The following is a 27,584-nucleotide window of genomic DNA, read 5'->3' as shown; positions in this document are numbered from 1 at the left end:
AAGTAGGTGATAAAAAAACACGGCAAAAACTAAATCATCTAAATCTCTCGGTTGTTCTCCTTTTCCTTTTTTTTTCATTGTTTTTTTAGAGTGGCATTATTAGCATCCTTGTTTTTTTTTTTTTTTTTATTATTTTCGCGTCCTTGGTCCACTCTCCCTGATATATAAAACAAAAATAAATAAATAAATAAAACTGCAGAATAAGGAAAAGGCACGCCGTATTACCAGTCCAACCATTCTACAAGTCAACAAGTCCACTCCATCATCTCAGACTCAAAACATCCTCAGGTGTGGTGCTGCCAGAAACACTCCCGGTGCCTAAGACATTGAGGAAAAGCTTCAAAACTTCAGATCCCTTCGTATGCATCAGGTTCAATAGACGCGGCGAAAAACAGACCCATGAAGAGACGACAAGCTGATCTTCGCTCCCTCCATCGCCAAAAACGTTCCCATCGAATGCCACACTCCGACCATCTTTCTTACCCACTAAAACCTTCCCTCCTCCTCCTCCTCCTCCTCCTCCTCCTCTCCGTCCCTCGTCACCCACCTCTTTCTTTCTTTCTAGACAGTTTCCTTCCCTCAGTACAACCTTGCTCTCCTTTCCCCTTCGTTTCCTTTCCTTCACCCCTGACAACTGTTTCTTCCTCTTCACCTCCTCTTGCTTCATCTGGCAATAACATTTTACATCTCCCTCCTTCCTTACTCTCCCTCCGCAAAGTCTAAAATACCTCGTGGTCCTCTACCGATTACTTTCGTCAGGGAGAGAAGACAGATTGATGAGTCGACAATAACACACTTTATAAAACCTGAAGGTGAAATTCTGTGTATGTAGTTAGATGCTTCGTTACCAAAGCTACTTGCAAGCGAGTAGAGATGAGCCGCGGCACTGATACGCGTTAGCAGGAAAGACTCCACGTTCGTATTGCAGCGCTGTGTTGGTGATGGGTACGAGGCAAAGAGAGGTGAGGGGAAAGCCGTCCTTTAGCTTTCTCGGTAATAAGAACTTTATCAAACGCAGAGATCGAGAGAGAGTAGATGGAGTGTTCGTCAAAAGTTAAGTTTAAATATGCTAGCGTGTGGACTTAATGTGTGTGTGTGTGTGTGTGAGAGAGAGAGAGAGAGAGAGAGAGAGAGAGAGAGAGAGAGAGAGAGAGAGAGAGAGAGAGAGAGAGAGAGAGAGAGAGAGGAGAGAGAGAGAGAGAGAATATTTCAGTATATCACAAGACGAAAATAAAGTAAATCTCAAGGAAGGAAGCGTATTGCGGTAAACATGACGTGGAGACAAATGAAATAAGACACAGGAAGGTGGCAGGAGGAAGAGGAGAAAGGTCAGAAGAGAAAGAAAGTAATAATGAAGAAACTGCCTCTCACCGATTCTTTTCCTCTTTCTTTTTACTCTTTCGTTTGCCTTCCCCTCTTTCTCTCTCATCAACCGGTCCTTCTGTCCCTCCTTCCCCCTCCTCCCCTTGTCACTTCTTCCTTTCTTTTTCTTCTTTTCTATCTTCCCTCTTTTTGACCTTCGCTTTATTTCTCTCTTCACTTTCTGTTCTTCTTTCTTTACTCCTCATACTCACTCCTCTCTCCAATCTCTCCATTTTCTTTCACTATCCTCCCTTTCCTCTCTTTACTCTTCCTCCCCTCTCTCATTTTCTTTTTTTCTTCTTCTCCTTTTAACTTATTTCTTTCATTTCATCATTCTCCCCTTTTACCTCTTTTCTTTCTCTCTCTTCTGTTCCTGTCTTTTTCACTAATTCACATATTTTTCATCTCCATCCTCAATTCTATTCATCCTCTCTTTCCTTCCTCTTTCTTATTTTTTTTTCGCCTTCCTCCTTTCTCTTGCCTCCACCTCCTTTTCCTTCTTCTCTTCCTTCCTTTCCTCTATTTTCCCTTTCTTCTTTTCCCTCAATTGCACCTCTCTCTTCTTCCTATCTTCTCTATTTTCTTTCACTTTCCTTCATTTTCTTTCCTCCCTCCACCTCCCTTTAACCCCTTCTTCTCTTAGTTTCGTCTATTCCCCTTTTCGTCTCCTTCCCTAACGTCACTTCCTTTCACCTTCCTCCCTTCCTCTCTTCCATCTCCCTTTCCTCCTCCCTTTCTCCCTCTTTTCTCCTTATCCTCATTTCCAATCATTCCTCTTTTCTGCTTAACATCACTTTCTTTCACTTTCCTTTACATCCTCTCCTCTATCTCGCTTTCCGTCTCCTCCTGTTCCTTCCTTCCTATTCTCCCGCCTCGCTGCCCCCACGAAGCCCCACAGTAGGTACCCACAAGGGAAATTCCGTAAACAGGCCCTTCGCCCATCAATAGCTAATGGCTAACTTTCCCTTCATGGAGACGATAACGTAGGTAATATTAAGACTGGTTTGTGGGCAACGAGGAGGCGGGGGGCGGGGAAAGGCGAGGAGGTGAGGGGAAGGAAATGATGGGTATGAGGTGAGAGAAAGGGGTAGGTGAGGGGAAGGGAATGATGGGGAGGAGAAGAGGGGAAAGAATGAAGGGGAGGAGATAAGGGGGAAAGAATGGTTGGAGAGAGGTAAGGGGAAGGGGGATGGTGGGGAGGAAGATGAAGGGAAGAGGAATGGAAAGATATGTGTAGGAATTTTCAGTTGACCAGCTACTAATTAATCTCTCTCTCTCTCTCTCTCTCTCTCTCTCTCTCTCTCTCTCTCTCTCTCTCTCTCTCTCTGACGTACATTCTATATCCAGTATATTGTAACCTTTCACGTATTTATCAATATCAGTCTTACCTGCTTTGATTGATACGTGTCACTCGCTGGTATGAACAATAAAGGGGGAGTAAAGACAAAGAAAAAAAACATGAGATTCTTTCAACACACCTATACACACACACACACACACACCTACATCCAACCACACACACACACACACACACACACACCTACATCCAACCACACACACACACACACACACACACACACACACACACACATACACACACGCACACACACACACACACACATCGTGTAGTGTAGTGGTTAGCACGCTCGGCTCACAACTAAAGAGGCCCGGGTTCGAATCACGGGCGCGGTGAGGCAAATGGGCGAGCCTCTTAATGTGTAGCCCTTGTTCACCTAGCAGCAAGTAGGTGCGGAATGTAAACCAAGGGGTTGTGACCTCGCTGTTTCTGTATGTGGTGTGTCAGTGGTCATAGATCGGCCACTATGAGGTCTGAGCTCTTTCCGTAGGTTGGCCAGCAGACGACAGTAGATGAATCACACACACCGTAGTGACATTTTCCGGAAAGAAGAGAAAAAAATAGCATCACTAGATTGGAGAGAAATTCCGGAAGCTCTGCATTTTGTGATTAATTTGCGCAATGTGAACGCTTTGTTGAATGAAAGCAGAGCAACACGCAAATAAAGCTCTCTCTCTCTCTCTCTCTCTCTCTCTCTCTCTGGACGTGGGCGATAATCTCGTTCCTGTTCACGTCAGCAGTGGGCAGCATTCTTATAACTCTATAAAAAGATACATTCTGATTTAATGATTTTCTCTTTTAACGGCATTCTAACTAAATTTCTCTTTTTATTATAAGAGGGGCACTGGCCTTGGATGATAAAAAAAAAAAAAGAGAAAAAGGCTCATCGTGGTGCCAGTCTCTAAAGAAAGGTTAAAAGGATCATCCAAAATTTGTGTTATATCTTGTTTATGGATCCTTCGGTGCATTTACTAGAAACAAGGCTGAAAGATACTGATTCTGATTCAGTCTGGTGAACTGTGGCATCTTATAACCGTCCTGGAAGAAATATTTGCGTCTGGCACCGGGATGACTAAAAGGAAGAAGACGAATACCAGGATAGATACGTATATTTAGACTGTCTAATGCGAAACATGAACAGGACAGGTATGACTTAGGCTCCACTGTTTCAGGGCACACAATAAAGAGAAGAAATACGGTCCAAGGTCACGGACTTCGTAGAGGATATGGTACAGCGTTGAGTTACTCCTTCAGGCGCCTCCTTGTGATGCTTGCGACTTGAGGGGTTGGTACAGTCACGGGCAGAAGTCATGTAACGTTTCGTGCTCCCTTTCAATATCCCTATAATTTTCTCTAAATATATTTTTCAAGTATATGGTACATTCTCCAAGTTGGTACATTTTTCAAGTTGTTACATTCTTCAAGTCGGTACATACTTCAAGTTGGTATATTGTCAAAGTTGGTACATTCTCCGAATTAGCACATTCTCCAAGTTTGTACACTCTCCAGGTTGGTACATTCTCCAAGTTGGTACAATCTTCAAGTTGATACATTCTTCAACTTGGTACCTTCTCCAAGTCGGTACATTCATGGGCAGAAGCCAAATAACCTTCCGTGCTTCCTTCCACTTTGTTTAGCATTTTTTTTCCAAGTCTCGCGTCCTCTGGTCTACTAAGGATCCATCGCTTGTAAGGTTTTGGGAGTGAAGGTAGCAGGTTAATAGACTTTTATGATCTTAACTGCACCAGTACTGCGTGACAGGCGAGGCCATGAAAATTTTACTAGGCATCCACACCAACCTTTCAACAGTCATGACATATTCACTGTAAACTCAGCACAGAATTCCACTAATAGCCACGGCTTTGAAGGTGACAGGTGTGTAGTGACCCGGAAGAAGAAGGGAAGGGAAACACATTAATTGACGTGCTTCACCTGTCACGCTTATCGCATTGCATTTACCTGCTAAATTACGAGGAGCACTAGTTTACCTCGATGAAAACGAGGACACCAATGGTTAACATTTTGTAGACCATTTCTTTAATGTGCCTGTCCCTGACGAGCACATTAAACCTTTACCCGGCGATATCTGCAATATGTGAGGACGTTTAGAAGCAAACATAGTGCTACTACACCCCCAGGAAGTGCCTATGAGCCGGGGAGGGGAAGGGGCGGCCAGGAGCCCCGCCACACGGAATGACACGCCGGAAATCGGTGCAATTGAATCATTCTCAAAGCGATGGTCTGGAAACTCGCCGATTTCAAATACTAAGGGAAAAACTCGTAAAATTCTTCACCGTGAGGCAGTAGAGAGTTCAGTGCGACGTGCATCACTGTGAACGAGGCTGTTGGCGTGACCAATGAGGCTGCAGCGGCTGATGAACTGCTGCCTCACTGAACGCGGTGACATCAAAAACAGCACAGAACACAAACACACAGAGGAGTCAAGGTCGCCGCGTCCCTTCCTTACTAGCTGCTCTCCAATTTACCGAGGGTTATGGCAAGGCGCTGCTTCACGTGTGCATAGCTGCAGAGGTGCCAGTGACCAGTGTTGTGAGAAAATCGCTGCGTTTACGTCTTTAATTGGTATAGGGGATACAACAATGGAGGAGTAAGCAAATTTCTCAGGATCAGAAATCAGGATAGAAAGAGGGGAAATTGGTTCAAGCTTGAGAAAGTTAAAGAAAGAGATAGGAAAGAATTTGTTCTCAAATAGAATGGTAGATGAATGGAATGAATTTAATTAGATTGTTGGTGCTGAGTCATTAAGGAGCTTTAAAGAAGATTAGACATCTTGGATAAGGATGATAGGGGGGAAATAGGTAGATATGTTTCATACAGGGACTGCCACGTGTAGGCTTGATGACTTCTTGCAGCTTCCCTTATGTTCTTCTCTTCTTATATAACACAACAATGGACTTTAAGACAAGCGCTCCTCTCCCTCGGCCGTCAGGGCGGGAGGAAGAGCAAGCGATCTGAAGGACATTTGAAAATTGAAGTGCCCTTTAAACTTTTGATCAACAGGTTCTGATCGCGAAGTTATTCCACAAATTTTATATTATACAGCCAGTGGAGAGATGAGGCTTGCTGAAAATACGTATTTTAAAGTCTTTCCTACCAAACAAAAACGTATTTTAAAGTCTTTCCTACCAAACAAAAACGTCACCGAGTTTGCAGAGATTTTAAACAAACAAACAAAAAGGCAATTATTTTGAAAAGTGGGCTTCTATCTCTGAAATTTCCCCTAAATAAAGCTTCAGTGAAAGAATCCCGTATTAACAGAATAAGTAACACATTCTCATCACCACCACCACCACCACCACCTCTACCACCGCCATCACCACAGCCACCACCACCATCAACATCACCAGCAACACCACAACCACCACCACCACCACCACCACCACCACCACAGCCACCACCACCACCAACATCACCAGCACCACCACAGCCACCACCACCAGCACCACCATCACCATCAACATCACCACTAACCACCACCACCACAGCCACCACCACTACTACCACCACCACCACCACCATCATCAACATGCAACAGTAAGCAGCACATCCACTGATGCGAAATGGACGAGTGACCCTCATCTCGTGTGTGTGTGTGTGTGTGTGTGTGTGTGTGTGTGTGTGTGTGTGTGTGTGTGTGTGTGTGTGTGTGTGTGTGTGTGTGTGTATGTGTGTGTGTGGCATCGAACCCTCCCTCTCCATCGCTTATTACTGTATCCTGTCAACAAACTGGCAGTGTGTGTGTGTGTGTGTGTGTGTGTGTGTGTGTGTGTGTGTGTGTGTGTGTGTGTGTGTGTGTGTGTGTGTGTGTGTGTGTGTGTGTGTTTCTACCTGTCCATCCGTGCTTAGGTAGGACACACAATGCTCCACACCCTGTTTATGCCTCCCTGTTGACATTCTTCCCCTGCCACGTACTTATTTATTTATTTATCTATATGCTTATTTACTCTTATTATTTTCTGTCTTTTGTTTTCTTTTTCATTTCATAATATCATGGCACTGTTTTGTCCTGTTCCTCTCTCTCTCTCTCTCTCTCTCTCTCTCTCCTCTCTCTCTCTCTCTCTACTCTCTCTCTCTCTCTCTCTCTCTCTCTCTCTCTCTCTCATTACGTATTCTTACCATCTGCTTCGCTATCCTTTGTTTGTTTGTCTTTGTTTTTTTGTTAATCCTTTTCTTAATTTGTATCTTTTCTCAGCTGCTAGTCGTTCTCAGTATTCCTCCTCCTCCTCCTCCTCCTCCTCCTCTTCCTCCTTTTCTTTCTCCTTCACCTCATCCTCCTCTATCATTTATTTATTGATAGTATGATTTTTTTTTTTAATTTGCTTTTTTGCTTCTTTCTCAAACATATCTGTCTCTCTATCTCTATGTATGTATGTCTGTCCATTCCTCCTCCTCCTCCTCCTCCTCCTCCTCCTCCTCCTCTTCTTCCTCCTCCTCCTCCTCCTCCTCTTCCTTATCTCCTTTCTTCTTTTCTCCTTCCGTGCACTGCCAACAGTCTTATAAACAAGAATTCCATTTCCGCACCCCCTTTTCTCTCTCTCTCTCTCTCTCTCTCTCTCTCTCTCTCTCTCTCTCTCTCTCTCTCTCTCTCTCTCTCTCTCTCTCTCTCTCTCTCTCTCTCTCTCTCTCTCTCTCTCTCTCTCACCAGGACCCAACTTCGTTGATCATTTTTATCTCTTCTTTCTTGGCATGTGGTCTGCTGTTGTTCATATATTGAGAGAGAGAGAGAGAGAGAGAGAGAGAGAGAGAGAGAGAGAGAGAGAGAGAGAGAGAGAGAGAGAGAGAGAGAGAGAGAGAGAGAGAGAGAGATTTGATTTGTTTCTCTGTTTGTCTGCCTTTCCTTACCTTCCCTCCATTCTCCGTCCTCCCCTTCCCTCCTTCCATTCCTCCCTCCCTCCGTCCCTCCCTCCCTCCCTCCCTCCCTCCCTCCCTCCTTCCCTCCTCCACCTCCCCAGCAAGATGTGTTTGTGTTCTACTTTTCGATATTTTCAACGCACCTGTATTTTTCGTACCTGCGTTGTTGCATCCATTACATTTTTCACCCACACTTTTTTCCTTTTTATCCTTGAATTTTTTTTTCTACACTCAGAGCATCTTTATTGCCACTGTTTGCTTTGCTTTTCCAACACTCTTCACCATCACTGAATTCCAGCTCCCACGGTACCTTTTTCTCTCTTGGAACACGTCCTCACCGACCTCCTTTCCTCCTCCTCCTCCTACATATTACCTTTACACTCCTCGCTGCTCCCTGGTCCACCCTCTCATATACTCATAGACAGCGCGTGCCAAATACCATCAAGAAACAGAGGCGGAGGAGAAAACCCTGTGCTACAAGAACACCTGATTATGATAACGTGATTGCGCGGAACAGGTGTGGTGGAGACGAATGGAGGGAGGGAGGGAGGGACCGAGAGGGGATGGGAGGGAGACGAGGTGCGGAGGGGGAGCGATTGTGACTGGGGAAAGTTGCTAAAACGAAGAAGTGATACGAGAGAAAAGGGAAAGAAATTTGTACGGTGAAGAATACAAGAATACCTGGAAATGTTTGGGTTAGGTTTCGATGAGTTTGGTTTCGGTTTCGGTCTCTCTCTCTCTCTCTCTCTCTCTCTCTCTCTCTCTCTCTCTCTCTCTCTCTCTCTCTCTCTCTCTCTCTCTCTCTCTCTGTCTGTCTGTCTGTCTCTCTCTCTCTCTCTCTCTCTCTCTCTCTCTCTCTCTCTCTCTCTCTCTCTCTCTCTCTCTCTCTCTCTCTCTCTCTCTCTCTCTCTCTCTCTCTCTCTCTCTCTCTCTCTCTCTCTCTCTCTCTCTCTCTCTCTCTCTCTCTCTCTCTCTCTCTCTCTCTCTCTCTGTGTGTGTGTGTGTGTGTGTGTGTGTGTGTGTGTGTGTGTGTGTGTGTGTTTCGTTCGCTGCTAAGGTGAGGAGACAAATAAATGAAATACACTTGACACTTCTGCTTTTGTCTTGTCTTGCCTTAGTGGAAACCTGTCTGAAGGAGGCGCTCTTCCCGCCTCTCCTCACCGAGTTTATGACACTCCCCTAACAGACTATAACTGACTGGGACTCACTGGGAACTTCGAACCTCCATTACCTAACGACATTGCTAATGAGTGAGGATGACGTTGTATTGTGTTGTGACGTGTCTGTAGAAAGCTTAGTCACGAGGTGTTCTCCTCGTAAGTTTCATCAGTGCTAATCTTATCCATGGAAAATAAATGAATAGATAAATAGAAGAAATACAAAAATGGGTGTAAATAAAAAAAAAAATAAGAAATAAAAATACATAGAAAATAAACAAATAAGATCAATAAAAAAGTGACAGGAAAAAGCAACCAATCATTCAATTAATCAGTTAATAAATAAAATAACTCAATGGAAATATAAATTAACAAAAACTTAGCTTAAATAAACCTAATATATCATGATTTTTTTTTTTAATAAGAGTTAAGATACGGCTGCTGGATTTTTCCTTGTGGTGAGTAAAGAATTACCCTGACTTAACTACAATGAGGGAAAAATTTCTTGGCGGGTGGGAAACATTCTGCCTGTAATTTTCAATGGAGGGAAGGTAACGCTATCATAACCTACCTTTACCTAACCTAACAAAGATATATTGTGGGGGTGAGAAACATAGTGCCTGTAATTTTTCATGGTGAACTGGAAAGTTATCAAAATTTAACCTAACGTAACTTATCACGACGGAAAGTTCGCTCATTTATTTATCTACTTTTGGGATAGGTAAGGAAAAAAAATATTGTAGTTTACAGCTCGTAACTGAAAACTTATTTTTGAGGAGTTTACGTAATATACTTCTAACTGTAAACTCTGGAACTCCCTACTTGTTTCTATATTTCCCTCTACCCTTGACTTGAACTTCCACGAGAGAAGTTTCAAGACACTTATCCTTCAATTCTGAAGGATCCTTTTGCCCTTTCTTTATAGACTGGCACCTTAGTAGATTTTTTTTTTTTTTTGCTCCTTATTCTATTTTACAATATTCTATATATTATTTTTTTTGTCCTTGGGCAATTTCCCTCTTACATTAAAGAAATACATATTACATAAGTTCCGTACACCGTAACCTTTCCTTGCACGTAAGGAACTGAAAAACCAAAATCAAAGTAAAAATAAACGTACTAACAGTGCATAATAATTTGCCAAGTGATGTGCAACTGAATCAAGTGAAGAGAATAATACCGAAGAAAAATGCATAGAGGATCTGACGAGTTTTCTACGTGGCGCCAGTAACTACAGGAAAATATTCATTTCACTCAATCTGCAGCCCTGGGATTTGTAACACAAGCCGCGGCCTATTTTTATGTCATTTTGTAGTGAACTGTTTCCATTTCGTAATAGTGTAAGTCATGTGAAAAGAGAGAGAGAGAGAGAGAGAGAGAGAGAGAGAGAGAGAGAGAGAGAGAGAGAGAGAGAGAGAGAGAGAGAGAGAGAGAGAGAGAGAGAGAGAGAGAGAGAGAGAGAGAGAGAGAGAGAGAGAGAGAGAGAGAGAATGAAAATATACACACACAAAGACATAAACAAAGAGGCATACCAAGTCTAAGAGAAAGAGAAGCATTGTGGTGGTGGTGGTGGTGGTGGTGGTGGTGGTGGAGCTTAAAGGTGGTGGTGCATGACAAGAGCTCTCTGCTGAATTACCTTCGCTACATACAAGTAACTTATAATGTGCTCTAGTATGATTTTAGTGCCAGATTCTAATATTATGTGTGAATGCAAAGAGTTATCATTACTTTGTGGGCAGCGCGTCGGTAACTTGACGGTGTGTGCAACTTGACGGTGTGTGCAACGCGGCGAGGGAACAAGGGCCCGGGAGACTTAATGGTCTTGTGTGCTGAAACGCTTGGTTCTCTCATAAGGACTGCTTTCACAGGCCACAGAGATGACTAACCAGGTTCTCATGGGTATTTTTTTTTTTTCACATTAATAGCTCATAATTTCTATTGAACTGTTAGTATAATTATCTGAATTCATAAGTAAATAAACTGATACTATAATTATCTAAATTCATGAACTTTCACGAGTCTGTTAAAAGTAGTCAGGATAAGGCCCATAGATGTTTGTGAATATGGGCCCTGATGGTAAACACGCCTCACTGATGCTGAGGATGAGAATGGCTGAGCGAAAGTTCATAGCTGGGAATCTTTGTCTGAAAGTATCTGATTGAACCTGTGTAAGTGAGAGACTGAAAATAACTTGCTGAAAACACTTACCTAGACTGAGGCAGAAAGCGTGAATAAGAATGTTTGTCTGGGAATCCATAACTGAAAATAACTGACTGAAAATGTCTGACTGGAAATTTCTGACAGGAAATCCGTAACTGAAGATCGCTGATTGAAAATAACTGACGATAACTGACTGAAAAATGACTGAGTGACACCAAGGCTGAAAACACCGCTATTTAAAACCCACGACCGAAAAAATCTGATTGAAGATCCCCATGTAGTGACAACTACTGATAGTGAAGCTAAACATTTATGAAAATCCTTGGCTACGAACCTGAAAAATACATGACAATAGATCCGTGACTAAAAATCTCTCACTGACAATCCCTCACTATAAATCTGTGACTGATAGTGTCATGGGACAAAGCAACAATTAGGAGGGGAAAAAAAAAAAATAATAATACCATCCAAATAATAAGTCTTTTTTTTTTATTTGCCTAAAAGGAACGGTCATGAATATGAAAATTCAATTTCTTTTTGGTTATGTAGATAAAATTTTGTATATACTTTTCCTATCAGTAAAACTTTAGAACAAAAAAAAAAAAATAAATAAATGAAATTGTAAGCTACAACTTGTTGAATTAAATGTTGATAAATGGAGATGAGGAAGACGCGCGGAATAATATTCTTTGGTTTACAAGGCAACTGTAAAATAACCATATTCTCGGTTTCTTATCGGCCAGTCACATGAAAAATCCCGTTCACAAAACATTGTAGATTAAAAAGAAATATGCCAGAACTGATATTATTATATATTTTGAGAGAAATTCTTTGTTAATATTTAGATCCAAAAATTATTAATAGACAGTGTTAGAATCCGAAAATACGCGAGGCTATTAGCAAAAATGTTCAATAATAATTTGTGAATGCAGAAGAGGTCTAAGATATTAAGGTTAATGCAAAAATAATGACTTATAGTTATGCGGAGAACTAGTTCCTGGGATGTAAGGCGGCCACTATATAAGGCTGAGAGCAAGATTTCGGCGTCAGAGACTGATTGACATCGTTGTCCACAGGTACGTTCGTCAGGCCCCGAAACCCTGGATTGTTTAAAGGCTTTGTTCATATGAAAATAACCATTTTTGTGCTTGCATGTATTAATTATTTGTATCGGACACTGATTGACATCGTTATCCACAGAAAGAAGAAAGTAAAATTCCCTTTGCGAATTAGTTATTATTATTATTATTATTATTATTATTATTATTATTATTATTATTATTATTATTATTATTATTTATTTATTTATTTATTTATTTATTTTATTTTATTTTATTTTATTTATTTATTTTATTTATATTTTTTTTGAGGGAATGAAAAAAAAAATCAGGATGTGAACAGATTAGGGTAAATTGTTTTTGATAAGGTGTTAGTCAAACACCAGTGATACACACACAACTGAATGTAACACATACTCAATTAGGATGTTTTCTACCAAAAAATTAAGGTACACCCCTGAGGCACTGATTACTTGTTATAACTTATTCATTTTGACTTTATCATCATGAACTGATTAGGTAGCATTGTTCCCAGTATAGGAGGTCCCACAACTTTAAGGTAAACGGAACTAATTGCTATATATCATTGTGAATCAAAAGGGAGAACAGAATTGAAAAACTTTATTTGTTATTTAGAAACTAACATCAATAACACTCCATCTGGTTGTCATGGAATTTTCCAGTGCCTTATAGACCTCCGGCTAAAAAGCTACCTTATGAAACAAAGCCAAATTTATTTGGCAGAAACCATGACTGGTGGCAACTACTCTAGTTTATATATATATATATATATATATATATATATATATATATATATATATATATATATATATATATATATATATATATATATATATATATATATATATATATATATATATACATATCAACTATAGTTAAATCAATAACTAAATTATAATTTCAATTTCAAACATCTTTAATTAAAAACTACAAAAAGCTTTGCCCCCCCCGCCCTGACAGTAGTAACGCTGGCAGTCCGTAACATTCAGCGACTGGCGGGATGAGGTGGCGAGTGGTGAAGAGTGATGGCATTGACTATAACTGCCACGAGTTGTCATTATCAACACACACCAGCAGTCTTATCTCCGGCAACCTGAGAGCACTGAATACATCATGCACTCTCCAAACACACTGAGTTACGACGTCACAGCAACAAGAGATTACGGCTCTAGGGTTATATAGAAAATTAATTAAGAACACAAGGGAGGCCACAAGAAGCCAGTAGGCTACACTGTATAAAACATATCCACCTATATTCCCTCTGTACCTCTATCCACTAAGCCTACACATGGCAGTATTCATATAAAAAAAAATACCTATTTTTTTTTATCTTTTGTTGTTCCCTTTTATTAAGCCCACACGTGGCATTGTCTGTATAAAGCATATTTACTTATATCTCTTTGCTGTCACCATTCATTAGCCCTAAATGGCAGTGTCTGTAAAAAAAACAGCCTAACTCATCTATCATTTACATAAACAAAAACCAGCCTAACACATCTATCATTTACTTATCTATCTATCTATCATTGTTATCTACAAGGCCCACACGTAGCAGTGTCTGTATAAAACATATTCAACTATATCCCTCCATTTTCCCCTATCCACTAATTTATCTTCGAGGGAGCGCTACGTCTCCCAGTAAGAAATTACCGTAACCCTTGTTCGAATTCGTAGCCTTTCAGCCACGGGTAAGGCATAACGCCACAGAGCCACGCCGCCTCACTGGATGGCAAGGAAATTAAAATGGATGAATAAAGTCACTTGGATGAAACCATGGGGGAAGTGAGCCGGAACTGAAACGAAATGAAACGATGGGAAATAAAATCTGCATTCCAAGATAATGTGAATAATCACGCATGATAATTTGGCGTGAAAAAAATAGTTTGAAGTGTTATGCAGCGCCCGTCATTTAGTGAATTAATAGCTAAAAAGTAGCGGCACAGATGAGCGCTGGATAATAATATATTCCTCGAAAATGATGATGACAAGTGAGTAAAGTATATTATCTTGGAGGCCCAAAGCGTCCTGGCCTGTTCATTTGGAGGCTGAGAGAAAAACTGTATTAAACGAGAGTAAATACTGCACTGGAGTGAGTATGAAGCACGTGATGAGGGTGCAAGGTAATGCCCGTGGATGATGCAAGCTTGCACACTGGAGAGAAACAAACAGCAGCAGACGTGTTGGCCCTGACGAGGATGCTTCAGGTAAACTACATGGAGTACTGAAAAGTGAGAGACGTAAAATAGTAAAGACGAAATTGTGAGTGTGTGTTTCGTGAACGGTTTTCTTTTTTTTTTTTTTTTTTTTATCGTGAACATACAAAAGAAACACAAACAGCAGCAGACGTGTTGGCCCTGACGAGGATGCCTGCGTTAAACTACACTTTGTAATGAAAAATGAGAGATGTGAGGTAGTAAAGAGTCTTTCGTACTTTTTTTTCTTTTTTGGCGGGGAGGGATGAGGGAAGAGGGAACAAAGGTAAAGAGATAAGCGAAAGCAGAAACTTTTATTCTCTCTTAATGAACATATACCCGACCCAACACACACACACACACACACACACACACACACACACACACACACACACACACACACACAACAAGCATTCTCCCCTCCGTAATCATAACTTCCACTTAATCTTGCACTTTACGACTCCTGAACTTTCCTTGATTCTTTAAAATTATTCCCGCACCCTGATTGCACTGAGGCGAGGAAGGCAGGGGCGGTGCCCGCGGACGCTGCAGGCGGGGCGAGAAGGGACAACATAAGCTATGGATTGCAGCAAATACCAAATGAGCTGAATGGGGAGAGCCTGCAACCTTACGACATTTAACATCTTCATGCATATTATAGTCTGCCTCGCCTCCTGCTGCCTCTCGTCGCCTCAGTGAAATTTACGTACTCTCCTAATGGAAGCATAGAACACAGCGGACAGTGATGAAGTGAACGTGCCTCAACTAAATGATTATGCTCCGTCAGTGTTACTTGAGCATTACACTCGCATGAGCCGTGTTAAGAGGCACAGCAATGAGCTACGAATAAAAAAAAAAAAAGTTCTGAAGATAAATATGTAAAATAAGACTCGAACATCAAGAGAAAATTATTTATCTTATGTCCTCTCTCTCTCTCTCTCTCTCTCTCTCTCTCTCTCTCTCTCTCTCTCTCTCTCTCTCTCTCTCTCTCTCTCTTTCTCCTTCATCCAGAATTGACGCAGGTCGTGGCGGCAACACAGGTGCCAAAAAGTGCCGGTGTTGATGGGTCCATGTCAACCCGTGACCCGGCGTGTAAGTTTTACCAGGTCAGGTCATGTAGGAAGTCATCACTCCAAGTTAAATGGGCTTTTGGAAAGTTGAAAAGTTTATCAAGCAAGGCAGTGCGTTTCCGTGTGTGCGTTCGTGTGTGTGTCCGTGTCCGTGTGTGTGTGTGTGTGTGTGTGTGTAGAAGGTCCAAATATATACATTATTCCCGTAGCAGAATCTAGGTTGACAGGACAGGAACAAACTCTGCCTGGATTCAGCTTGTATTGGTGCGTGTATGAACAGCGGCGTCTTAGTGTTGACGTCCTCTCATGCATTCGTGGCAGCTTTCCCTCACCGATATATCTTAGGCCAGTATTCTGAAACGCTTCGCTTTCTCACCACGACTATTTTCAAAGGCTACAAAAAAGATTAGCCAGTTTCTCAAGCATGTTTTTCTTGTTAATAATATAGAAATCTTGTTAATCTGTCACTAGAACCGTTAAAAGGATCCTTAAGAACCCGTGTATTCTCAACTACAGCCTTTTGAATATAGTGGAGATACAAGTAAGGCAGGGAAGTGTTTCAGAATATAGTCCTTAACTCCTGGGGCGGGTTATCAAGCCTTCAACTACCATACAGCGCCAACAGTCCGACTATATGACATGACTAAAGATATACATAAATAACAAGAACACTTCATTATACAACCATGAGATATAAAAATAAAAAAATTGCTATCTCATCTCCGCGGTTCACTGATTATCACGCTTACTTATAAGAATACAGGTAAAGTCACTCCAAGAAAGCTAGAGACTGAAGCTTTCTTGGGTAGCGGGCACACACCTCACCCAGTCCATCCTTCCCTTGGGCTCGATAAATGGTTACCTGGGAAACGTGCGGAATATAAACAGTGGAAACCCTGATGTCACAGTGATTTTATGTTTCAGGGTGTAGGAGATATAGTGTGGAACTCCCTGCCTGCTTCTGTACTTCCTTCTTCGTATGACATGAACTCTTTTACGAGGAAGGTTTCTGTTTTCAAGACGTTTATCCTTTTGACTTTTCTTTTGTAGCTGTCACCTCAGTGGGCTTTTTTTTTCGCTTTTTTCTCGCCCTTGGCCTGTGTTCCTCTTACATAAAAACAAACAAACATAAGAACAAATATCAATGAGACTTTTGACCTTTATTATTTCAATCTCACACACACCGGCCTCCTCCTGTCACCTGAATCCACCGAGGTGTTTCGTAACGGGGTCATGTTGCAATAAAAGTCAATTTTTATCGCAGAGATCTGGATACCTGTACCTTTTGGCGCCACGTGAGACATCGTGGCACTCAGGTGATCTTGTTCCCGTATACTCCTTACGGTATAGGTTAATCAGACACCGGTACACGCACGGCCGGGGAAAAGAAAATATTAGAAATGGACATATGTGGCAAGATGAACATGGAGAGAGAGAGAGAGAGAGAGAGAGAGAGAGAGAGAGAGAGAGAGAGAGAGAGAGAGAGAGAGAGAGAGAGAGAGAGAGAGAGAGAGAGATGCCTGGGAGGTGAGTGGCAAGTACAGCAGCAACCTTAGCTTTTTTATTTTTTTATTACAGGTGTCCCTCCTACATAAATATAAAAAAAAAACTAGACACACACACACACACACACACACACACACACACACACACACCCACACACACTTCAGGCAGCGAGCAGGGCTTATCCATTCCTCCCGCGGCAACATCATACAGTTCCTCCCGCAGGCAAGTAACATAGAGGATATCTCTCTACCTGCCAGTCCTTCCCCTCAAGCTTAGTGCGAGAAATAAAGGGATAGTTCCAACCTTTTAAGTCCCTGTGGATTTTATTCATGGTTTGTATGATCATTTAGGGAAAGAAGTATTTTTGCGACGCTTTTAGATAAAGCACGCGTCATTATCACTAGCATTCAGAAAATTAAAATTATTCACTAGATTTAAAAAGCGACGAGAAATCGGTTGTGAAATTAATTGGTAGATGAATAAAATAGACTCAGTAATCAGGTTGTTAGTGTCGAGTCAATATGGAGCTTTAAAAGATTAGTTGAAATTTAAGGGTAGAGATGTCAGCTGCATACACGCATACTTCCCTTATGTGTTTATGTTCTTATGTGCCTCTGCCCTTTGATTTCACTTGACTTGTTTTTGGATAGCAGTAAACTTGCGTCTTTTTTTTTTTATATACTAGTAAGGCTTTAGATTTTCAACATTCCAAGTTTTTAGGTGCCTTCAAAAATCGAGTTTCGGTAGTCAAGCAATAACAAAGGAAACATAAATAAAGAAAAAAAAAAAAGAAATGGGAGTAAACAAAGAAAAAAAAAACATAACATACAACAGTTTCCCATCACGTCTCTTTTTTTTCTTACTTGTCCAGGAAAATACAATTGTAATAGTAGTAATAGCAGTACAAGTTTGAAAATGCTCAAGCTTTGGGAGAAGAGAAAAAAAATAAGTGAAAAAAAAAAAAGTCGGTGTAGCAGTTTGCCATTCTCTGTTTTCGGCTCAGTGACCGCCAGGCTACACGAGTACTCCGGCCCAACACACCGCCGCACAATTCCCATTTTTTCACCTTTTTCCTCCTTTTTCACTAACTCAATAACTCCCTCGGGACGAACAACAGCCGTACCAAAGCAGCAACAGCGGTAACAACACAGGCGACAGTGACGAGAAGGATATCACTGCCACCACTACCACCATCACCATCACCATCACTACCACCACTGCCATGATTGCCACGAACACCACCACACTGACAACAACCACAGCATCAACAACAACAACAGGGAAACCGTCACCACCACCACCACCACCACCACGACCACCATGCAAAACGCAACCATCACCACCACCACTACCACCGACAACACCAATAAGAGCATGAGCAGCGGCAACACCACCACCATAACACCATGCATCACCACATCACTGCTCCTCCTCCTCCACCCACCTCCTCCCGCTTCACCAGACCACAGTATGCTAACCCTGACCTCCTCCATATCTCCTCTCTACCTCAGGCTTGTTAGTGGAGGGCGGGAAACAGGACAACAATACAGAAGGCCCAGCAAGGGACTCTCACGCCATCACGCCGATCCCCGCCCGCATGCCAGAGTCCATAGAGGCGCACAAGACTTCGTTCCCAGGCCGGGTGTCAGCCACGGCACCGTACATCGATCCCGTTACGCCTCACAGGGTCTATGCTTACGCTGGGACAACCGCCTTCATTCCCTGCGTCGTGAACAATTTAGGCCAGCGATCCGTGAGTTCCAGATTTCGTTTTCTTTGCTTGATTCTCTACCGCTTCAGTTCTTACCGTATTCATTCATTCATTCATTCATTCTCTCTCTCTCTCTCTCTCTCTCTCTCTCTCTCTCTCTCTCTCTCTCTCTCTCTCTCTCTCTCTCTCTCTCTCCAGTGTGGTGTCTTCTGTTCCCCGTTTCTTAGTCATCAAGAGGCTTTAAAATATTCGATAAATTTGTGGATGGGGATGACAGGTGGCAGGAAGGTGTGTTTTATGCCTACAGGGACTTCCACTTGTAGGTATGATTGTTTCTTGCAATTTCTCTTATTTTCTTATATTTTTATGTTCTCTTCCTTCCCATTCCTTTCCTTGATAACGAATTCTATTCTCTATCGCTCTTTTATTTATTTTCTGCTTTGCTGTTTCTTTTACTCCTCATTCTTCTTCTTTATCCCATTATTTTCTTGCTCTTCCTTTTATTCTTCAATATCTTATTTCCTTTCTGTGTTAAGATTTCCTTCATTAATTTGTTCCTATTCTCGCATTTCTTTGTCTCCCTTCCTTCCGTGCTGTTCTTTATATTCATCTAGAAATGAATAGAATCTTCCAAGTTTTCCGCCATCTGGCTACGGCTACAGAGTCATTCTCAAACTAAATTTATCTGTGCTGTATGCTTCTCACCTAACTCCTCTGTCTATAAGAAATTATTTGACCACTTAACTTACAAAGTGGAGCACATTCTGACCCTCTTCCAATTTGCGGAGATCTCCATTCTTGGAGACTTCACTGTTCACCAACAGTTTTGGCTTTCCTCTTCCTTCACTGACCATCCTGGTGAACTAGCCTTCAACTTTGCTATCCTCCACGACCTAGAGCAATTGGTGCAACACCCTACTCGTATTCCTGACAGTCTTGAAGATACGCTCAACATTCTTGACCTTTTCTTAGCCTCTAATCCTGCTTACGCTGTTATCCTCTCTTTTCAGTTGGGCTCCTCCGATCACAATCTCATATCTGTATCTTGTCCTATCGCTCCGGTCCCTCCTCAGGATCCTCCTAAGCGGAGGTTCCTCTGGCCTTTTGCCTCTGCTAGTTGGGGGGACCTGAGGAGGTATTTTGCTGATTTTCCTTGGAATGACTACTGCTCCAGTGTCAGAGACCCGTCTTTGTGTACCGAGCGTATAACAGAGGTGATAGTGTCTGGCATGGAGGCATACATTCCTCACTCTTTTTCTCGACCTAAACTTTCCAAACCTTGGTTTAACACAGCCTGTTCTCGTGCTATACATGATAGAGAGGTGGCCCACAATGGGTACTTTAGCCTTCCATCACCAGAATCTCATGCACTTTATATTTCTGCCCGGAACCATGCCAAGTCTGTTCTCCAACTAGCCAAAAACTCCTCCATTAACAGAAAGTGTCAAAATCTTTCAAGATCTAACTTCTGGCATCTAGCCAAAAACATCTCCAATAACTTTGTTTCTTCTTCTTTCCTTCCTTTAGTTCAACCACTGCTATAATATATATCTCTTCGCTCAAACCTTTGCTAAAGACTACCTTGGACGATTCAGGGCTTGTTCCTCCCTCTCCTCCATCCTCTGACTACTTTATGCTACCTATTAAAATTCTTCGCAACGATGTTTGCCATGCCCTTGCTGGCCATAACCCTCGGAAGGCTTATGGACTTGATGGGATCCCTCCTATTGTTCTCCAAAACTGTGCCTCCGTGCTTGCACCTTGCCTAGTCAAACTCTTTCCACTCTGTCAGTATCAATCTTTCCTTCTTGCTGGAAGTTTGCCTACATTCAGCCTGTTCCTAAAAAGGGTGACCGTTCTATTCCCTCAAACTACCGTCCTATTGCTTTAATTTCCTGCCTATCTAAAGTTTTTGAATCTATCGTCATCAGGAAGATTCGTAAACATCTATTACTTCACAACCTTCTATCTGATCGCCAGTATGGGTTTCGTCAAGGCCGCTCTACTGGTGATCTTCTGGCTTTCCTTACTGAGTCTTGGTCATCCTCTTTTAGAGATTTTAGTTAAACTTTCGCTGTTGTCTTAGACATATCAAAAGCTTTCGATAGAGTCTGGCACAAAGCTTTGATTTCCAAACTATCCTCCTACAGCTTCTATCCTTCTCTCTGTAACTTCATCTCAAGTTTCTTTTCTGACAGTTCTATTACTGCTGTGGTAGAGGGCCACTGTTCTCCTAAATTTAAATCTATTAACAGTGGTGTTCTGTCCTGTCACCCACTCTATTCCAGTTATATTCATCAATGATCTTCTAAACTAAACTTTTTCCCCTATCCACTCCTACGCTGATGATACCACCCTGCACTTTTCCACGTCTTTTTTGTAGACGTCCAACCATTCAGGAAGTAAACAGTTCACGCAGAGAATCCAGAGAATGCCTGACTTCTGATCTCTCTAAAATTTCTGATTGGGGCAGAACAAACTTGGTATTGTTCAATGCCTCAAAAACTCAATTCCTCCATCTGTCAACTCGACACAACCTTCCAGACAAATATCCCCTCTTCTTTAGTGACACTCAACTGTTCCCCTATCGTACAATGAACATCCTCGGTCTGTCCTTTACTTATAGTCTGAACTGGAAACTTCACATTTCATCTCTAGCTAAAACAACTTCTATGAAGTTAGGTATTCTGAGACGTCTCCGCCAGTTTCCACCCCCCCCTCCAGCTGCTAACTCTGTACAAGGGCCTTATCCGTCTATGTATGGAGTGTGCTTCACATGTCTTGGGGGGGGGGTGAAGTTTCCACTCATACCTCTCTTTTAAACAGGGTGGAATCTAAAGCGTTTCGTCTCATCAACTCCTCTCCTCTTGCTGACTGTCTTCAGTCTCTTTCTCATCGCCGCAATGTTGCATCTCTAGCTGTCTTCTAACGCTATTTTCATGCTAACTGTTCTTCCACTCTTGCTAACTGCATGCCTCCCCTCCTCCCGCAGCCTCGCTGCACAAAACTTTCTTCTTTCTCTCACCCCTATTCTGCCCACCTCTCTAAGGCAAGAATTAACCAGTATTCTCAATCATTCATCCATTTCTCTGGTAAACTCTAGAACTCCCTGCCTGTTTCTGTATTTCCACCTTTCTATGGCTTGAATTCTTTCAAGATGGAGGTTTCAAGGCACTTATCCTTCAGTTTTTTACTACCACTTCGGACCCTATTCGGGGACCGGCATCTCAGTGGGCTTTTTTTTTTTATTGGATTTTTTTGTTGCCCTTGGGCGGTGTCCCTCCTACATAAAAAAATAATTCCTCACCTCTCATCCCACTCCCTTCCTACCTTTCTACTTCCATTTCCTATTCCTATTCTCTCACCCTCCTTCACTCACCCAAAATATGACTTGTTTCCACTCCATCGCTCAGTAAGTCACTCACCTGTACATTTTCTTTATCCTTCACCACTCCCATTCCCCTCCTACCTTAACTACCTCCATTCTCCATTCCTCTTCTCCCGCTCTCCTACACTCACCCAAAGCATCACTTTTTTTCCATTCAACATATCAAATAGCAAGTCACTCTTACCTACACACTCAACTACAGACCTCCACACCTGAGTCTCTTCTCTCAACGCCCCGCCAGGTGTCGTGGGTGCGGCATCACGACATCCACGTGCTGACGGTGGGCCGCTTCACCTTCACCAACGACGACCGGTTTGAGGTGCATCACGACGACGGTAGCAACGAGTGGCTCTTGAGGCTCAGGTGAGGCAGACGGCAAGGGGTACGTAGGGAGGACGACCTTAGATAAACAGAGATGCTGTAGACAGACTAGAGGAGGACTGAAGGAGATGGAGGAACAGGAAGGTCATAAAGAAACGAGAAAAAAAAAGTAGAGACAGGGGAGAGATAAAGATGAGGAAAAGACAAGAAATTAGTTGAATAAAGAGATCTATAGACAGACTAGAGAAGAACCGAAGGAGATAGAAGAGCAGGAAGGTCACAGGGAAAAGAGGGAGAGAAAGAATGTACAAACAGGGGAGGGATACGGGTGAGGCAGAAGACAAGGGATATGTAGAGAGGATGATCATAGATAAAAAAAAAAAAAAAAGATGCTGTAGACAGGCTCGAAAAGAAATGAAGGAGGTAGAGAAGCAGGAAGATCATATAGAAAAGAGAGAGAAAAAAAGGCACAGAGACAGGACAGAGATACAGGTGAGAGAGAAAAAAAAGAGACAAGAGGTTAGGTCAGAGAGGGTGGTGCTGGATAAACAGAAATGCTAGAGATAGACGAGAGGACTGGAGAGAAGACGAGAAATGTAAAAAAAAAAAAAAAAAAAAAAAAAATATATATATATATATATATATATATATATATATATATATATATATATATATATATATATATATATATATATATATATATATATATATATATATATAAAAGAAAATACAAACAGGAAAGGGAGACAGGTGAGAAATAAGAAACGAGGAGGAGGACAACGTTGAATAAACAAAGATGCTGTACACAGATTAGAGAAGGACTAAAGGAGAGAGTGGAGTAGAATTGAAAAAAAAATGCAGGGAAGGAAACAGGTAAGAAAGATGACGAAGCTTAGAGAGGAAGACCTTATATAAAAAGAGAGATGATGTAAACAGACAAAACATAATAGAGAAGGACTGAAGGAGATAGCGGAGGAGGAGGAGGAGGAGGAGGATCTTATAGAAAACAGGAAATGAGATACAGAGGCGGTGAAAAGAAATTGGCAAGAAAAAAAAAGACAAGGGTGCACTAACTTAGAGAGAACAATCTTAGATAAACAAAAAGGTGATTAAGACAAACAAAATTAGAGAAAAAGAAAAAAGAGCTTGAAAAGAAAAAAAAAAAAAAGAATACACATACAGAGGAAGAAGACTCACGTAAGGACAAGGGGAGACTGAAACGCTCTTAGGTAAACAGAAAGATGTCATAGAGAGAGACTGAAGGAGAACTGAAGGAGGTACAGGAGTAGGAGACCCTTACAAAAACAAGCAAAAGATACACACAAGGCAGAGATGCAGGTTGGAAGGGATAAGATGGAGAGGGAAAACTTGTGAGGCACGCTGTTGGACGGGTTGAGGCAGGCAGGCAGGGAAGCAGGGAGGCAGGCAGGCAAGCAGGCAGGCAGGAAAGCAGGCAGGCAGGCAGACAGGCTCAAGAGAAAGGCAGGCCGAGGAGACGGGAAGCAAGTTAAATCAATCTTAAAAAGGCTGACAAGAGATATCCCCGAAAATGGAAAGAGGAAAGTGCGGGGAGAAGAAAGAGGAGAAAAGGATGCGAGAAGGAAAAAGAATAACACCAGGCAGGGGATGAAGCGGAAGGAGGAGATAAAGACGGAGAGAGACGCAGAGGGAGGAGTGAGATAATGGCATTAAAAAGGATAATTAAGGAAAGAAAGAGATAATAAGGGCACGTGTAAAGAAGGAACAAGAGAGAGAGAGAGAGAGAGAGAGAGAGAGAGAGAGAGAGAGAGAGAGAGAGAGAGAGAGAGAGAGAGAGAGAGAGAGAGAGAGAGAGAGAGACTGACGATGGACAAAGGATTCCAGCCAGGCAAGGACAAAAAGAGACATGATAATGGGAGAGAGAGAGAGAGAGAGAGAGAGAGAGAGAGAGAGAGAGAGAGAGAGAGAGAGAGAGAGAGAGAGAGAGAGAGAGAGAGAGAGAGAGAGAAAATACACAAAAAAACTGGCACGCACACACACACACACACACACACACACACACACACACACACACACACACACACACACACACACACACACAAAACAAGAAGACCCAGCCAACTCAACCAAACTAAGCTAGCCTCGAGCACCAGTGACGCATTCTCTCCGTACCATCACCTCCTTCTCTGCCCCTCAGGTCACCGTCTACTAATGACACTGGAATCTACGAGTGTCAGATCAACACGAAGCCGACCATCACGCAGCTCATCCACCTCGAGGTGTTAGGTGAGTGGAAGCACCGACAGGATATGAGGGTTACTTGAGCAAGGCAGGAAATTAAGAGGGAGAAGAAGGTGGAGGAAAAAAGTGTCGTAGAGGGGGGTGAGAAATGTGAAACAGGGAAGGGTGGGGCTTAATAACGGGGAAAAAAAGTAAAGTGTGATTTGAAGGAAAGAAAAAGCACGAATAATGAAGCAAAGAAGGGAAAATTAAAGACAGAGAAAAGAGGGAAGGAAAAATTTTTTGAGGGTGACAAGTGGGTGAGGCAGAGTAAGACAGGAGAGGTATGGAAGGAAAGAAAGTGCTAGAAATAAAAAAAAAAAGGCAAGGAAAGGAAAAGTAAAGGCAAATTAAAAGGGAGAAAAAAGAGTATCAAAGAGTGACAAGGTTGGTACAGAGAATTGAGGAAGGCTGCAAAGAGAGACGGAATAAGGGAAGGAAGTGTGAATGGGAGGAAAGTGGCAGGAATAACGAAGCAAGGAAGGGAAAAGTAAGGGAAAAGAAAGGTTGTTAACAAGCAAAATGATCCATGGAAAGGAAAAACTAGGAATGACGTATAAAGGAAAGAAAGAAACAGAAGGGAGTAAAAAAAATAAAACTGAGAACGGGAAGAGATAGAAAAAACAAGGAAGGAATGAAGGATAATTACAGGAGAAGGATTAGCACAAAAAAAAATAGAGATGACGGGAGGGAAAAAAACGAAAGATAAAAGCAAAGAAAGAAAAGGAGAAAATCAACAAAACCATCAAGCAGTAACAAGGAAACATAGAGAGAGAGAGAGAGAGAGAGAGAGAGAGAGAGAGAGAGAGAGAGAGAGAGAGAGAGAGAGAGAGAGAGAGAGAGAGAGAGAGAGAGAGAGAGAGAGAGAGAGAGAGAGAGAGAGAGAGAGAGAGAGAGAGCAGTAATTGGGTACAAGAGTGAATAAGACACAAACATCTATAATAAGAATTCTTCAAGAGATTCAGACTATCATGAGATATTCAAGTAATGGGTTTCGGAGAGCGATGTTTGTTTATCGCCTTAAGAGCAAATCCCGGGGTTGGAATCTCCTTAGAATCCTGAGGAGAAATTCCCACCGTGCCTTGTGAGTCAGAGGCTTGTCTTATTGGAGTGTGTGCCCCGCTGCCTGTCCCCCCCAAACACCCCTGGATGTGTTGACCCTTCCACTGTTACTTTTTTTTTCTCGAGTATAAAGCCTGAAGGGGTTTAGTAATGAATGTGGCGGTTTGTACTAATGGTAATCTTATGGGTGGTGGTGATGACGCACGTAAAGAGAAAGGGGGATAGTGTGAGCATTACTAGTATTACCATTAAGTAGGATTTGTAATATGATCAATGTGGTGATTTGTACTAATAGTAATCTTATGGGTGGTGATCGTAGGAAGGAGGGAGAGAGAGAGAGAGAGAGAGAGAGAGAGAGAGAGAGAGAGAGAGAGAGAGAGAGAGAGAGAGAGAGAGAGAGAGAGAGAGAGAGAGAGAGAGAGAGAGATAGTATTAACATTACTAGTATTATCTTTAGTAACAATATGAACGACTTAATTCTTTCAATGACGGCGTTTTTTTTCCCCTCCATTATCATTTACAATTTTTAGACGCTTATTTTTTTTGTGGTACAGTCTCTTGAATAGTTTGATAGCTTTGAACGAGCAAAATTAATTCTCATTTCTCTTCTTTTTTTTTGTTTTTTGTTTTCATAACCACACACATTTTTAGGCATCTTTTTTAATAATTCCTAATAAAGATTTGTACTTTATTCACTTCAAAATTTACCTCTCATTTTATCTTTTCATGTGAGTATGTAATCTTTTTTTTTACAGTAATCTGAATATAAATTAAGGACGATATGAGAGAGAGAGAGAGAGAGAGAGAGAGAGAGAGAGAGAGAGAGAGAGAGAGAGAGAGAGAGAGAGAGAGAGAGAGAGAGAGAGAGAGAGAGAGAGAGAGAGAGAGAGAGAGAGATTTGAAACTCCGTAAATAGAATACATAGTTCATTAAGTCAACAAACACACTAACAGGCGTACAAACATACATACACACACACACACGTCCCGGCGCCATTTTGCCTCCGCCTCCCCACGCACTCTTTCCTCGTTAGCCGGACGGAAGCAGCAAGACCGAGACCAAGACCCAAGTGCAGCTGAGGAAAGTAATGTGGTTATTTTTTTCCTCTCTCTTCTTCTTTCCTTTCCCGCGTGCTGAGATTAGTGAGGGGCGACAGACGTGCAGAGATAGTCCTTAGCTCGTTTTCTGTCTCTCGTCTATTTTTCTTTAGGTCTGTTTCTATCTGTCGGTGTTTTTTTCTTTTCCCCTTTTTCTTTAGTTCCGTTTTCTTTTTTTTTTTTTTTTTTGGGGGGGGGCTTTTGTTTTACATGAGAAGGATTCCGTGTAAGAGTATATAAATGAGGAAAAAAAGGCCTATATGTAAGTCTTATCAGTCTGTCTGTCTGTCTGTCTGTCTGTCTTTCTGTGTTTCTGTCCGTCTATCTGTATGTCTCTCCCTATACGTACTACTACTACTACTACTACTACTCCTCCTACTACTATTCCAGTACTACCACTACTGCCAATATGATGATCTGTAATGTAAATCCACCGAGCATCTCACTCCTGTCCATGTGTCAGCCTCTCGATCTCCTTGTTTTTCCGTTCCTCTACATTTCCCCAAGAACCGCTGCACCAGAACTAGCGGAACGACCACCTTTGTATTATTTAGTTACTGAAAAAAAAAAAAAAATTATTTATCCCTTTTTTTATTTTTATTTCCTTTATTCTATTTTCATCTCTTATTTCCTTATTTTATTTATTTATTTATTGATCTATTTTGCAGTTACATGTGGCTTTAATTCTCACTGGATTAAATTATATCAGCAGGTAGGAGGAGGGTGAGAGGAGAGAGTGGGGAAAGGGGAGGGGAGTCACAGGTTTATTGTAGGCATAATTATATATTCACCGGCACTCAGGTCTGCTCTTAGTGCTGATTAACAACATCAACATGCATTACTATCAATCACTGTCACCATTAGATCCCACTAACCACCATCTTCATCACCTCCTATCATCATCTCCATATTCATCGTCTGCTTACTATTCATTTACGTATCTTTCTATTAATTTTTACTTCTCATTCATCTAGTAATTTCTCTGTCTGTC

General features: G+C 41.8%; 1 protein-coding gene across 1 annotated transcript in view; it reads left to right on the top strand.

Moving 5' to 3' along the window:
* LOC135104001 (zwei Ig domain protein zig-8-like) overlaps positions 1 to 27,584 on the top strand; it is an 81,463-nt gene that overhangs the window by 35,984 nt on the left and 17,895 nt on the right. Inside the window, exons 2-4 of the mRNA XM_064010864.1 lie at positions 18,267 to 18,508; positions 22,096 to 22,217; positions 24,352 to 24,440. Coding sequence (XP_063866934.1) covers positions 18,267 to 18,508; positions 22,096 to 22,217; positions 24,352 to 24,440 — 453 coding nt within the window. The remainder of the gene's footprint in view (positions 1 to 18,266; positions 18,509 to 22,095; positions 22,218 to 24,351; positions 24,441 to 27,584) is intronic.

This window comes from Scylla paramamosain, chromosome 10 (genome assembly GCF_035594125.1).
Source record: "Scylla paramamosain isolate STU-SP2022 chromosome 10, ASM3559412v1, whole genome shotgun sequence".
In the NCBI taxonomy this organism is placed as follows: domain Eukaryota; kingdom Metazoa; phylum Arthropoda; class Malacostraca; order Decapoda; family Portunidae; genus Scylla; species Scylla paramamosain.
This window is presented reverse-complemented; position numbering and strand designations above follow the sequence as displayed.